At 44.7% G+C, this 13,341-nt stretch overlaps 1 protein-coding gene across 1 annotated transcript in view; it reads left to right on the top strand.

The window, feature by feature from the left end:
- The window catches only part of RPS6KA2 (ribosomal protein S6 kinase A2), a 148,232-nt gene that overhangs the window by 43,773 nt on the left and 91,118 nt on the right, over nt 1-13,341 (top strand). The window contains exons 2-3 of the mRNA XM_087718193.1: nt 7,825-7,941; nt 11,370-11,451. Of these exons, the coding sequence (XP_087574319.1) occupies nt 7,825-7,941; nt 11,370-11,451 (199 nt within the window). The remainder of the gene's footprint in view (nt 1-7,824; nt 7,942-11,369; nt 11,452-13,341) is intronic.

Consider the following 13,341-nt stretch of genomic DNA (forward strand, 5'->3'; position numbering starts at 1 on the left):
TCAAGGCAGGTTTTTAGAACCTGGGTGGATTATTGTTCTAGCACTGCATAAAATATGATCTTTACTCAACCTGGATACAAGCAGAACTTAAAACAATCAAGCAGAGTTAAAACGGATCACATATTCAGAGTATTTCAAAGAGTTCAATATGGTGATTCTCTCACTTACTTTATATCCTGAAACCAATTTAGACAGTCTTGGATCAGATCCACACATTATACCCAGCCATAATGACTTGTTTCCTTCTGGTTTTGTATTTCATTTGTAATAGTAAAATATTAAAAATACCCTACAATATCAACAGAAAAAAATGGTTGCAGAGTGAAGAAAACCCTGGCATACTAATCATGTAAAGAAACTAAACATGATTTTTAAAAAGAAGAAGAAAGGCTAATTAAGAAAAGAGTGAGAAGGAGCCTTGTAATGTATGTTTGTTTTTGCCTGAACATAATATGTGGACTGTAGTTTAATAGTAGTATTGAAATGGGTTCCCGTAGGCTAATCAACAAACGTTGATTTTAAAGCCTTTTGATTTAGCCTATATCTGGTTTTCTACTTGCTTTGCCAATCTCAAGAATAACAGTAAATTTTAATAAGACTTTGAGTTCATATCTGGAGACAGGATTATAACAAAGAAGAATTCAGCAATAATGTATGTTCAGTTCTGTTCTTTGTAAATGGAATTCTTTATATTCTGGATTTTTTAAAATAAAGTAGTTGTTTATATATATATATATATATATATATATATAAAGTGACTATTTATAAAAGCTAATCCAAGACACCTTGTTGCCCTGGGCAGAGATATTCTTCACCTTTTCCAGATCTGCAAGGTGATTAGGGTAGCAGTGACCTCAATCATAGATTCATTGAGGACAATCTGCATCATTTAACCAGACAATTTAAGTTATGTGACATACAACAATAACAACACTCTGTGTAGAACAAAAAGATCTAAGGCTGGCAGGTATTATTCAGTGTTACACATTAGGGAATAAATCATTACTTATTGTTCAACTTTTCTCCTGAGAAAAATCTGTTTTCTTTATCTATGAAAAAATATTGTCATTCTGGCTTTTGGTGAAAATGTTCCTTGTACTAACTGAATGAATATATAGCTCTATGTGCTCATAATTAATAGTAATTTATCTTCATTTTAGGCCCTTTTATAAAAAGCATGGATTAAAGTATATATATTCAACTTTATAATGTAAGAAAGTAGGCATCTCTTGACCTATATTGAATCCAGTTGGAATACATAAAACAGATACTGTACATTGAGAATTCTTAAGATGGCATAAAGGAAGAAAGTTCAGCCAGATGTTACAGCTGACGTGATATGCAAGGTTGCTTACAATGCTGAGTTCACTGAGGTGAAAAGTTCTTTCTAACCCCTCTGTGAACTGAGGTATTCTTCTCAATTAACTGGAGGGAGTTCTTACTATAGTCTTAATTCAGCCTACTAGATGTAACAGATCTGTATTTACAATTAGAGTATAAGGAGTCTAGGTTCTTGATGAGCCAACTTTAAAATATGAAATACCAACTGTAATGATTTGCCCTTATTGTGTGGCTGATCAAGGAAAAGACCATTGGCTTACCTGAATGGTCATTCTCGAGGCGCTGCAGAGTGTCCAAGCTCGGGTTAACTTCAGCTTGCTGCCCAAGGAACTGAGTTTAATTTTGACTGTAGCTCCGCCCCCTGGTTACCTCAGGGGCTCAGTTTCAAAAAATGAAGGAGAACAATAGTCCATACTCGAACTAGTCCAAGTCCAATATTAAGACATGAAAGGTGCTAATAACACACTCGCGGCCCCACCTTATGGGTGGGTTTGGACACTCCGCAGCGCCTCGAGAACGACCATTCAGGTAAGCCAATGGTCTTTCTCCTAGGCGCTGCTTGGAGTGTCCAAGCTCGGGACATGCCAAAGCTATGTCGAAGTTGGGAGGGAAGAAGAAATGTCCGGGGCCGCGGTGCTTGCCACGACCCTCTGTAGAACTCTTCTCCCAAAAGACGCCTCAGCGGAGGGGAAAATGTCAAGTCTGTAGTGACGGATGAACGGAGACAGACCAGACCATGTCGCAGCGCGGCAGATTTCTTCAATTGGCGCTTGAGTAGCCCAGGCGGCCGAGGTCGCTGTGCTCCTCGTAGAGTGTGCTGTTATACGTGGGGGAACTGGTCTGGCCTGACTCTCGTAAGACATCTTGATGCTCGCTCGGAGCCAGCGTCCGATGGTAGAGGACGTGACTTTCTTCCCCATGGAAGGCGGCTGGAAAGACACAAATAAGGCTTCCGACTTACGGAAGGGAGCAGTCCGTTTGATGTAGATGCGTACCGCCCTCCGCACGTTAAGTTTTTTCCATGTCACTTCTCTCTGGTGCCTGGGTTGAAGACAAAAGTCCGGGAGTATCACCTCCTGCACCCTGTGGAAGACGGTGTTGATCTTTGGGACGAAGGCCGGATCCAATCTTAAGATGACCCTATCGGGGTGGAAAATGCAAAGGTCACCTCTAACGGATAAGGCAGCCAACTCCGATATCCTGCAGGCTGAGGTGATGGCGACCAGAAAGGCAGTCTTTAGAGTCAGGTGGGGTAGGCCCACCATCCACAAAGGTTCGAATGGTGGCGCGGCAAGCGCCTGCAGAACAACAGTCAAGTCCCAGGTAGGGTACCTATGGATGGGAGGCGGACACAAGTTGGATGCCCCCTTCAGGAACCCTTTTACCTGAGGATGCCGGGAAATCGGTAACTGAGTGTCAGAAGACAGAATGGTGCTCAGAGCCGCCACCTGTCTGCGGAGAGTGTTTGGCGCCAGTCCCTTGTCCAAACCGTCCTGTAGGAATTCAAGGACTTGCGGAATGGTCGCGGAGGATGCCTCAAGGTGATGGGTGAGGCACCAACGGGAGAAGGCCGACCAAGTTGCCTCATAGATTCTGACGGTGGAAGGTTGTCTAGAGGCCTAAATCATCTGGATGACTCTGTCGGAATAGCGATGAAGCCTCAGGAGGTCCCCTTCAAGTGCCAGATGGCCAGCTGTAGCTACTGGGGCTCCGGATGTTGGAGGGTCCCCTGGCTGAGGGAAATTTGCTCCTGAGATATGCGCCACGGCCGGGACACCGACAGACTGACCAGGTCGGCGAACCAAGTCCTCCTCGGCCAGTGAGGAGCTACTAGAAGCACCTCCGCCCCCTCCTCCAGAATCTTCCGAATGACATGCGGAATTAGAGGAAGAGGGGGGAAGGCATACAGTCGACCCGGAGGCCAGCGGGATCTTAGAGTGTCCATGCCCTCCGCCCCGGGGCAGTGGAAACCGGGTGAAGTATCTAGGAAGGTGGGTGTTGGCTGGTGAGGCGAACAGGTCGACCACCGGGGGCCCGAACCTCTGGGACAGCTGGTAGAACAGTCTCGGGTGCAGCCGCCATTCCGAGTTCTGGATGGTGGTCCTGCTGAGCCAGTCCGCCGTCACGTTGTCCACGCTGGAGATGTGGACTGCTCGAATTGATGCCAGATGTCTCTCTGCCCAGCAACCCAGAGCCTCTGCTTCCGACATCAGGGCCAGGGACCGCGTGCCGCCTAGGTGGTTGATGTAGGCCGTGGCGGCGATGTTGTCCGTCAGGATCAGTACATCGCGGCCCCTGACCTGGTCGAGGAAGTGGCATAGGGTGAGTTTCGCAGCCCTGAGCTCTAGCCAGTTGATGTTGTGGGCGAGCTCCGCCTGCGACCACCTGCCCTGGACCACCGAGGTCCCTAGGTGAGTGCCCCAGCCGAAGAGGCTGGCGTCTGTGGTGATGATCAGCCACTCCGGTTCCCTGAAGTGGCTGCCCCTGAGGATGGCATCCGACAGCCACCAACGGAGGGAGCGGAGGACCTTCGGGGGGACCCGTATCACCCACCTGGAGTTGCTGGCCTTCTTCCTCTGGAGAGGGAGCAGGAACCATTGCAGTTCTCGCATGTGTAACCGCGCCCACGGGACCACTGAGATGCAAGACACCAACTTCCCCATCAGTTGACTTGACAGGCCTCGGAGTCGATGATGGTCCCGAGGTGCTGGATCCTGCAGGTCGGGGTCAGGTGGCTCTTGGTCAGGTTGATGGAGAACCCGTGAAGCTGCAGGACCCTGATGGTGGTGGTCAGGTCTGTGTGGGCTTGCCCCCTGGACGACGAGTGGATGAGGATGTTGTCCAGGTAACATTCCAATCTAACGGGAAGACCCCAGAGCCGTGCAGCCACTGCGGCCAGCAGCTTGGTGAAAGTCCACGTGGCCGACAAAAGACTGAAGGGAAGGGCCTTGTACTGGTAATGGCGATCGGCGAACTGGAACCTCAAGAACTTGCGATGCGCCGGGTGGATAAGAACATGCAGGTATGCTTCTTTCAGGTCAATCAAAGTCAGCAGATCGCCCGGTCTGACGCAGCCCAGGATGGTCTGGAGGGACTGCATTTTGAAGCGCTTGTATGCCAGATGTTTGTTCAGCTGCTTGAGGTCCATAATCGCCCTCCCCCCTCCCCCCTGATGACTTGGGGACCAGGAAGAGGATGGAATAGAACCCCCTGCCTTCTTGACCCCTGGGGACCTGCTCTATGGCCACTATCTCCAGGAGGTGGCCTATCTCTGCCCTCATCAGTTTGAGCTTGTGGGCGGACCTGGGGACGGGGCAACGGAGGAAGGTTCTCGGGGGAAAGGATAGGAACTCCAGGGTCAGCCCGTGGCGAACCGTGTTCCTGACCCAACTGTCCGTCGTGGTTTCCTCCCACTGGGCGGCATAGAGCTGGAGGCGGCCGCCTATGGGGGGAGCCCTGTGACAGTCACTTGGATTTCCTGAAAGGCTTATTGGAATAGCCCCCTTGGAAAGGCTTGCGAAACCCCTGCTGCTTCCCTCTGGGACCTGTCCTGGGAACGATCCTGAGGGGCGCTGTAGGCGCGACTGGGGCTGCCTGAGGAAGTGGAGGGCTCGTTATTCCGAAAGGAAGTCTTGCGGAAGGGCTGGCCCTTCCGCTCCTGTTTCTTAGTGGCCGGGGGGAGCACCTTGCGTTTGTCCTTGGTCTCAGTTAGGAACGGATCCAAGGCATCCCCAAAAAGCTTACCCCCCTTGAAGGGAGCGGAAGCCACCTTCCATTTCACCTTCACGTCGGCCTGCCAGTGGCGGAGCCACAGCAGGCCTCGAGGTGACTGCCCTGCCAAAATAAGAGGAGCTGGCGGAAGCTCGCATGGCCCAGGCGGTAGCCTGGTGAGTCTTAAGAGCTGCGGACTCCGCCCTCTTGTCCTCCACCTTAAGCCCTTCCAGCAACTCCACAGGAAGGGAAGAGGGGGAGGTAAGGGACATGATGGGATCGTCCACTTGGGGGAGCTTTAACAGCTTTTCCAGAGGGGCCTCCATAGTGAACAGCTTCCTGTCCGTCCCACTCGGATTGGCCATTGTCCCCGGCTGAGCCCATTGCCGTTGGATAATGTTTATAAATAATTGAGGGGCAGGCCTTAAAAAGGCCTGCACTGGGATCCTGGGGACCTATGGTGACGCCCGTGACTGGGTCAGATGTAGGTTTGGCCTCGGGGGCCGGAAGACCCATTTGGGGCCCCGCTGCCCGGGCCTTGGTAAGAAGGACCCTAAACATGGCGGGATTAAATAGCCCTGAGCCAGTGGCCTGCTCAGGGGCGGGGTTCTCATCGTCAGATAGAACCGGAACCTCTACTTCAGCGTCCTCCAGGTCTGACACCTCCTTAAGCCCCGTTTGGGTGGGGGATGGTGCCCAAGCTTCTGAAGCCTTAGGGGCCTTGCTTTGGCCTACTACTGAGAGGAGAGACCGGTTAGGGCGGGCTAGAGAGTCTAGCCGAGAGCCTGCAGATCTGCGCTGGCAGGTAGGTCAGCATGGGGTGCCAAGGTTCCCTGCGGCCGCAGCGAGGAGGGATGGTCCCTGCCTGGCCACCCAGAATGAGGTCCCATGCTTAGAGCTGCCCTCCGCGGCGATCTGCTGGATGGACAAGGCTGCGCGGTTAAATTAGAGGCTTCTGAGGGGATTCACGCCAAAATAAACCGTCCAAAATGGCGGGCGGCCACACGCGTGCACCAGGAGCGAGTTCGGGGCCTTCGGAGCATAGCGCTCCTTGCGAGGGGAATACCAGCTGTTAAGTCTCACCCTCGCAGCGTGGGCGATGGCCTCGCGCTCCCCGATCCACAGCACGACTCACGGAGGATAGGCTGGGAGGACTCCAGGCAGCCTGTCCGCGCTGCTAGCAATTACCCCCCCAATGCAAAGGAATATAAGGGGGAAAGGCCTGTCTGGCAGCTGGTTGAAGTGCCACAGAGGGCAACTTGGTCGCTAACTGAATCATGCCATCGGAAATGCCTTTCGATATGGCACGAGCCACAACCTCCTCCATGGCCCTGGACAAAATAGAATCCTGACCCTGAGGGGAGGGGGCTCCAATTCTGAGGGAGCTAAGGATTCCTCCTCAGCCCCCGAATCCAAATCTGCCAGGGAATCTAGAGCCATGGAATGGGTAGGTGATCCCAAGGATGCCCTATGAGGGTTGGGGGAAAACCCAAAGTCCTCACCACCTGGGCCTAAGGGGCATTCCCCTCACTGGGATTCACCTCTGGGAGACCCACTCTCAAACTCAGCTGGGGAGGGCTCCACAGGATCCTTGTACTGTGCGGCCTGGGCCTTCTGAAACTGCTTTTCCAGGGCCTTCTGGCGTCTCACAGCCATTTTCTCCTCAGCCTTGGAAGGCACCCCCGGTTTGGACTGTCTGCCTTTAAAGGAGGCACCCACCCTAACACTTTTGGCTGCAGGGGTAGGCCTACTGCGCTTTTGGGGGGTAGGCCCTGTCATGGTCTCCTCCTGTCTCTCCCCAGTGCCACCCTGATGGCCTGCCTGCTGTTCCATTGAGGCTGGTTAGAATACAGGCCTGGAGAGGTGATGTAGGCCGGGCTCAGGGCCTCTGATGGCTTCGGGCCTACTGCTGAAAGGCTTCGGGCCTATTGCTGAGAGGCTTTGGCCTACTACTGAGAGGCTTTGGCCTACTGCTGAGAGGTTTCGGGCCTACTGCTGAGAGGCTAACCTAAACTACACTATCTAAGTTAAGAAACCTATGGAATAACCCAAGGAATAAACGAAAATAAAAATAAAGGGAGCTACAATCTCTCACAAGAAGGGTCTGAGTGCAGGTTGATGCCCAAGAACTGGAGCTCAGCAAAAGACGTCCAATAGGGTGACTGAGTTTTTTGAAACTGGGCCCCTGAGGTAACCAGGGGCGGAGCTACAGTCAAAATTAAACTCAGTTCCTTGGGCAGCAAGCTGAAGTTAACCCGAGCTTGGACACTCCAAGCAGCGCCTAGGAGAACTAAATATTCTGCACTTATCAGCTGAAATTTAGTCCAAAAAAATTTTTTTTAATCTCCCAAAATGATTGCTTCTAGGGTGCACCTACTAATTAATCGCTGAATCTGATGACAGTAATATCCATCCTTTGTTTTCCCCTACTTTGAAAAAAAGATCCAAAACTCGTGATAGAATAGCCTATTCAGGCCTACAGCTTTATGAACTGATTGCTGTGTTTTTATTTACAGGCTTACTTTTCTTTTAATTTAGTAATAAATCAACATATTTCATAGATGAAAGTAAATTATAGTCAGGTTCAATATGTTTAACATATGAAATGAAAATATTTGTGCACAAAGATGGATGGAACTAATAGTTTCACACACGTATAATGCTGAGCCTTGAAGTGAAAATTGAATAGAAGAATAGCAGTTGGAATTAACTGACATAATTAGTTTTATACAGACTATGAACTGTGCCTTGGTTTATTTTTTTCATTCACAGGAAGAAAGCATCGTAAAGGAGATAGACATCAGTCACCATGTCAAAGAAGGTTTCGAAAAAGCAGATCCCTCTCAATTTGAGCTCCTGAAAGTATTGGGACAAGGCTCTTATGGAAAGGTAATGCTTTATGTGTAATTTAGCTTTTTCCAATCTGGTGGAAAAGTTGGTGGTTCAGTTCCCAGAATGCAGTGTGATTAGGTTGGAATTCTGAAAGTTGATGCTGTTGTGGAGCCTTTTTGCATTCATAATATTAGGATAATCAGACCAACATTCATTCACTCATCTCAGACATATCTTCATTAGAGAGAGATGCATTCTTTGACTCATATTTTCAGCTTTCTTCCCCTCCCCACTCTTTTCTGACTCCTGGTCTCTTCTTCTGTACCTGGTATCCTTTCCTTACCCTCTTTCATGTTACTATAAACATAAAAAGCAGTCACACTTTTTTTTCAAGGATCTAATATATTCTCAAGGATAGGGCCTTTAAAGCAATGGAGAATGAAGGAAACACCCAGTTCTTCTGGTACCTTCTATTATTCCACGTTGACTCAGACCCTCAGCTTTAGAACAATAGTTTTACTTTGTCAGTGGATTACATGAACCAAAATAAAGATGTCCCAGATGCCACCGTTTCCCCCACTTAGCCTACACTTTCAATTTAGCTCCAGTTGTTAAGGAGAACTTTGATTCCCCACAGAGCATTTTCAGGGTCTATAGACATTTGAAATAGGGAAGCAGGGAAGATATTTTTGGATAAGGCTTCTTCTATTTATATTAGATACAACTTACAAAATTGGAAGGAAAGCACTGATTAGACTCATGAAAGCTGTCATTTGTAGCTAAATCTGATTCTCCTTCCATTTCCCTTTCAAACCCAATATACTCTTTGAGGAGAAATTGAGAAAGTACTCTTCATCTAGCCTGAATCCATACAACCTTTCAATACTTCAGTGTTCCACATCTGCCAAGTTAGTATATTTTAAAAATACACCTTTGTTCAAGGCAATCTGTTTTTCAGCTAATGGAATTGTAAGAAATTATTTTGCAGTTGACAGCTTTTGGTAGGAATGAGCAGGTATTAATTTTCATTTGTTATATTTTTATAGGTATAAGTATTTTCCTATCTTCTTAAACATTAGTTAGTGTTTGACTCACATGCTTTGAGAGAAATACAATCAAATGCAATATTACTCAATATTACTCAGGGAACAGCTATTAAATAGAAAGTCACATTTACAGCTATGCTTTCTATAATTGAGGGGGGTAATGGCTCAGTTGCTAAGACGCTAAGCTTGTTGATCAGAAAGGTTGGCAGTTTGGCGGTTCAAATTCCTAGCACTGCGTAAAGGGGTGAGCTCCCGTTACTTGTCCCAGCTTCTGCCAACCTAGAAGTTAGAAAGCATGTAAAAATGCGAGTTGAAATATAGGAACCACCTTTGGTGGGAGGGTAACAGCGTTCTATATGCCTTTGGTGTTTAGTCATGCTGGCCACATGACCACGGAGACGTCTTCAGACAGCGCTGACTCTTCGGCTTTGAAACGGAGATGAGCACCGCCTGCTAGAGTCGGAAACGACTAGCACATATGTGATAGGGGAACCTTTACCTTTACTTTCTATAGTTATAGAAAGGCAAAGCTATGCAAAATCAAATGCTGCGTATTGATTTTTTTTCTCCCACTCTTCTTCTCCCACTCAAGAACATAGTATAATTCATTCTTCAAAGGTTTGCTGCTTTTAAAAAAAAAATGCAGATATTTTAATTTGTGAAGACTTCCTAGATAATCTTAAAGGTTGAATGCCTTTAAATATTAGTCAGTGGTATTTTAAAAACTGAACAACCTTTGAGGAATTATTAAAAATAAGATGACCACTCTTGCAACAAAAATGAACCACTTTAGAACTTTATATGACAAAGTTTATTTAATATTTGTTTTATTATCTTCTGAACTATTGCAATCTAGTTGCAGTCTTAAACCAGTGAGTTGGATTTCTGAACACAATAGGTTGGAAATTATTCTAACAAAGGAAAGGGGTTCCTCCTAATTAGGATGCTTGAAAGCAAGCAAGGTAAATTTCTGTGAACAGTGATTTTTAAAAAAATATGTAATCCAATTCAGACCTTTCCCTCTAAGAGCACTTACTGAAAGAATATGTAGCTAACTTTGTTAGTCCCAGTTGTGCCTCTTTCGGCAGATATTGCTAAAGAGAAATCTGTTACTGAAGAAGACGTTGGCTTTCCCTAAGCCAGCTTTGGGTAGAAGGAACTTTCAAAATATTAAATGTGTTTGTCAAGAAGATATACTTTGCAGTTTTGAGGTATTTGTTGATGCCTGGGAATTTACAATTGTCTGAATATTAGATGGTATACATATGTGCATTTTTACTTTAGGGATGGGGGAATCAGTACATTTGTTTTTGTTCCTGTCATTTGGAAGTTAAGAATGGATATCAAATTTCATAAAATTAGACTAAGGCATATTTTATATCTTATTGTTCTTGGTTCTATTATTCACATAAAAACCATTATTTTGAGAGGGGAAATCAGGATCATTACCTACAGCTGCTCTCTGAGGGAGATGGACAATTAAGAAATATGGAGTATCAATAAATAAACCTTTTCTCCTTAATTTCCTTTTGCCACTAAAATCCTTATTTCACTTCCCTGTTTCCATAAGACTTGCCCAGGTAACAAGCCCAATGGGACTTTTGAGCGCATGCACTAAAATAAGCCCTCCCCCCAAAATATTGCCACACAGCAGCAGCCATGAGGTGACCATGCTCGCTGCCTCCTGCACCTCAAAAATAATAAGACCTCCCTGAAAATAAGGCCCAGTGCTTATTTGGGGGGGGGGTTGTCAGGAAAACACGGTATCTGTGTAGGCAAATATATATATCTGAAGGACAAAACCTATATAGAAAGTTGTTTATATTAAAGAACCTTTTGAGTTTTGAATCAACCCTTATTTATTTTCTGAGTATTAGTCTCCAAGATTCTACTTATAGTGCATTAGTCCTTAAAATTGTTTCTAGCTGCAAAAATGATCCAAATAGTAAGTGGAGCCTCTTTTGAAAATCCCACATATCCCGTGTGTTTTTCTTCTGAGCCCAATCATGATTTTTAAGTCTTACTCATTGTAGGCTTAAATTTCTTATAAGACTTTCTTCTATTTCATCCCATATTTTAAGAGCACTTGTAAGCTTACTGTTAAAATCAATTGTGAATTTGGCAGTTTTTTCAAGGATTGTGAGGGCAACTTTTTCTATGAAGTAGTATTTTGACATCAGGTGCTTTTTATCTTTGTTTTGTATTTCTTGTTTAGATTATACTGTTCTGATGGGTTTATTTATTTTTTTATAGGCCACAAAGAACTGTTAAGGAATTGGGCCTCATACAGATTTTCTAAATAAATAATATCGAAGAATAGAATGCATACTTACTTGATCACATACCTAGCAGATTCACTTTACATTAAGCAAATGAAACGAATATCATTATTTTAACTGTACTTTATTAAAGTGTCCTTTGGATTTTTCCTCCCCACAGGTATTTCTAGTGAGAAAAATCAAAGGTTCTGATACTGGGCAGCTCTATGCAATGAAGGTACTTAAGAAAGCAACTCTAAAAGGTAAGAAAAGAAACCAGGGTCAGTGTACAACTCTTTTGATTAATAGACAACATTCTTTGTTGCATTCCAGGTTGTATGTACTGAATATATATCTGTCCCATAACAAGAAATTACTCTGTGTATTGTATTTAGCTCTTATACTCTGAATCAACAAAGGTAGCTGGCTAAAAAGGAAATTAGCCTAAAATCCAGCTCCTTTTATATATGACCAAGGGAAATGGAGCTTGATCTTTCTTGATTTTAAGGAAGAGTGAGTTAATGATCAGGGCAACACAGGTGTGTATGATCCTAGAGGAGAGTTTTCATACATTTTGTGAGTCCGATGCACTGCTCACAGTCACTCATACATTTGGGGTGCCTTTATAGGGCTGTCCTTGAAGAGCATTGGATGTTTCTTCTGGTCCAGAATGCATCAGCAGATGCACTTTTGAGCACACCATGGTACACCCATGTAACATTGCTCTTATAAGAACTGCACTCAGGGTGCTGGTTGATACTTTAAAAATCCTACGTGGCACAGAACCAGTTGTGAGCTGCCTTGTGACTGATAGTTTCAGATCTGGCTGAGTGAACATATTCTAGGTGCTATTGATAAAGCAATGTCATCCGGTGAGTCCCTGGAAGCATGCCTCCTTTGTTATTCTCTGTACCCTATAGAAGTCTCCCCACTAAAATACGGACAATTCCTACTCTGTTAGCCTTTTGCAAGGCCAAAAAATCTTGCCTTTCTTCCAAATATTGGGAGTTTGGATGTTAGCATGGGAACGCCAACATAAATGTATGTGTCTAGTGCACGGGTGTCAAACTCAATTGCCTCACATATCGTGATGTTTTTTGCTTTTATGGAGCTGTTGCCTTTACATGGCCTGCGCATGACACATCTGACTAGGTTGACAGTGGTTCTTTATCTAGTGGTTCTTTATTTTATTGAGCTTTAATGCAATTTTAGTCAGTTACTGTTTTAAGGAAATTTTATTTTTATTTTGTTTGCTGCCTAAACTTTCTTGACAAATGGGCAGCAATATATATTGGATTATTTAATATAAGTGAAAATAGAGGCAGTTGCAAATCAGACAAAAAAAACCCCTCCAAATAAAAGTAATTCAGTAGTAGAAGTTAGAAAGTTTTCTCTGCTATAAATATGTTCAAGAAGAAGCTAAATAGCTTTCTGCCAGGAACGTTATGAGCTAATATAAAGCAGAGAAATTCTGCCTTGTTTTTAATGGGTTCTCAGTTTGATGAAAAATAATGCACTTTAGAAATCTTTCAGAGAAGAGAATGAGTGAAATATGATGTTCTTGCACTCTCCTATTTGGTTTGTTGATTTATATGCCATTTCTGTTCTCTCAATCATACACAGTCCTTTGCCTAATGGATGCAATTGTGCCTAATTGTGTCAAAGGATCCTAATCCATAAAATGTGAGAAATAAGAGCTTGGAGTAAAGTCAATATTCCACTACAGTACTCATAAATGGAACATCAGGCTTTACATTTCTAAGAATATTCCTTTTTCTGCTTGTACTGTGATTCCATTCAACACAATATGCCTTTCTATCTTTTCTTATACTAAACTATTCTATCCCATTTTAGATTTTTAGATATGGAAGTTGACTTTAGAGATGTGAATTTAATTATCTTTATAATTTTCATTTGCCTAAATAGGCATTGCTTGATATTTGTAACAGTTTATGAATTAATTTTACAGATCACTGGAGATTTCACATGTATTTAAAAAAAACTTCCGTGCAGTTAACAAAACACCCCATCTGCTAGTTTCCCCACTTCCATTATTGTTCTATGTTACAGTGGAATATTTCAGATAGTACCCCTATTGTCTTCCAATCTGGGTTCTGCTTTTTGAAGCTCCGCCTTTGTTTGTAAAGTCAGCT

The sequence above is a fragment of the Thamnophis sirtalis genome, unplaced genomic scaffold, assembly GCF_051295495.1.
Source record: "Thamnophis sirtalis isolate CommonGarterSnake01/CBP01778 unplaced genomic scaffold, rThaSir2_p1.2 scaffold_6, whole genome shotgun sequence".
Lineage (NCBI taxonomy): Eukaryota > Metazoa > Chordata > Lepidosauria > Squamata > Natricidae > Thamnophis > Thamnophis sirtalis.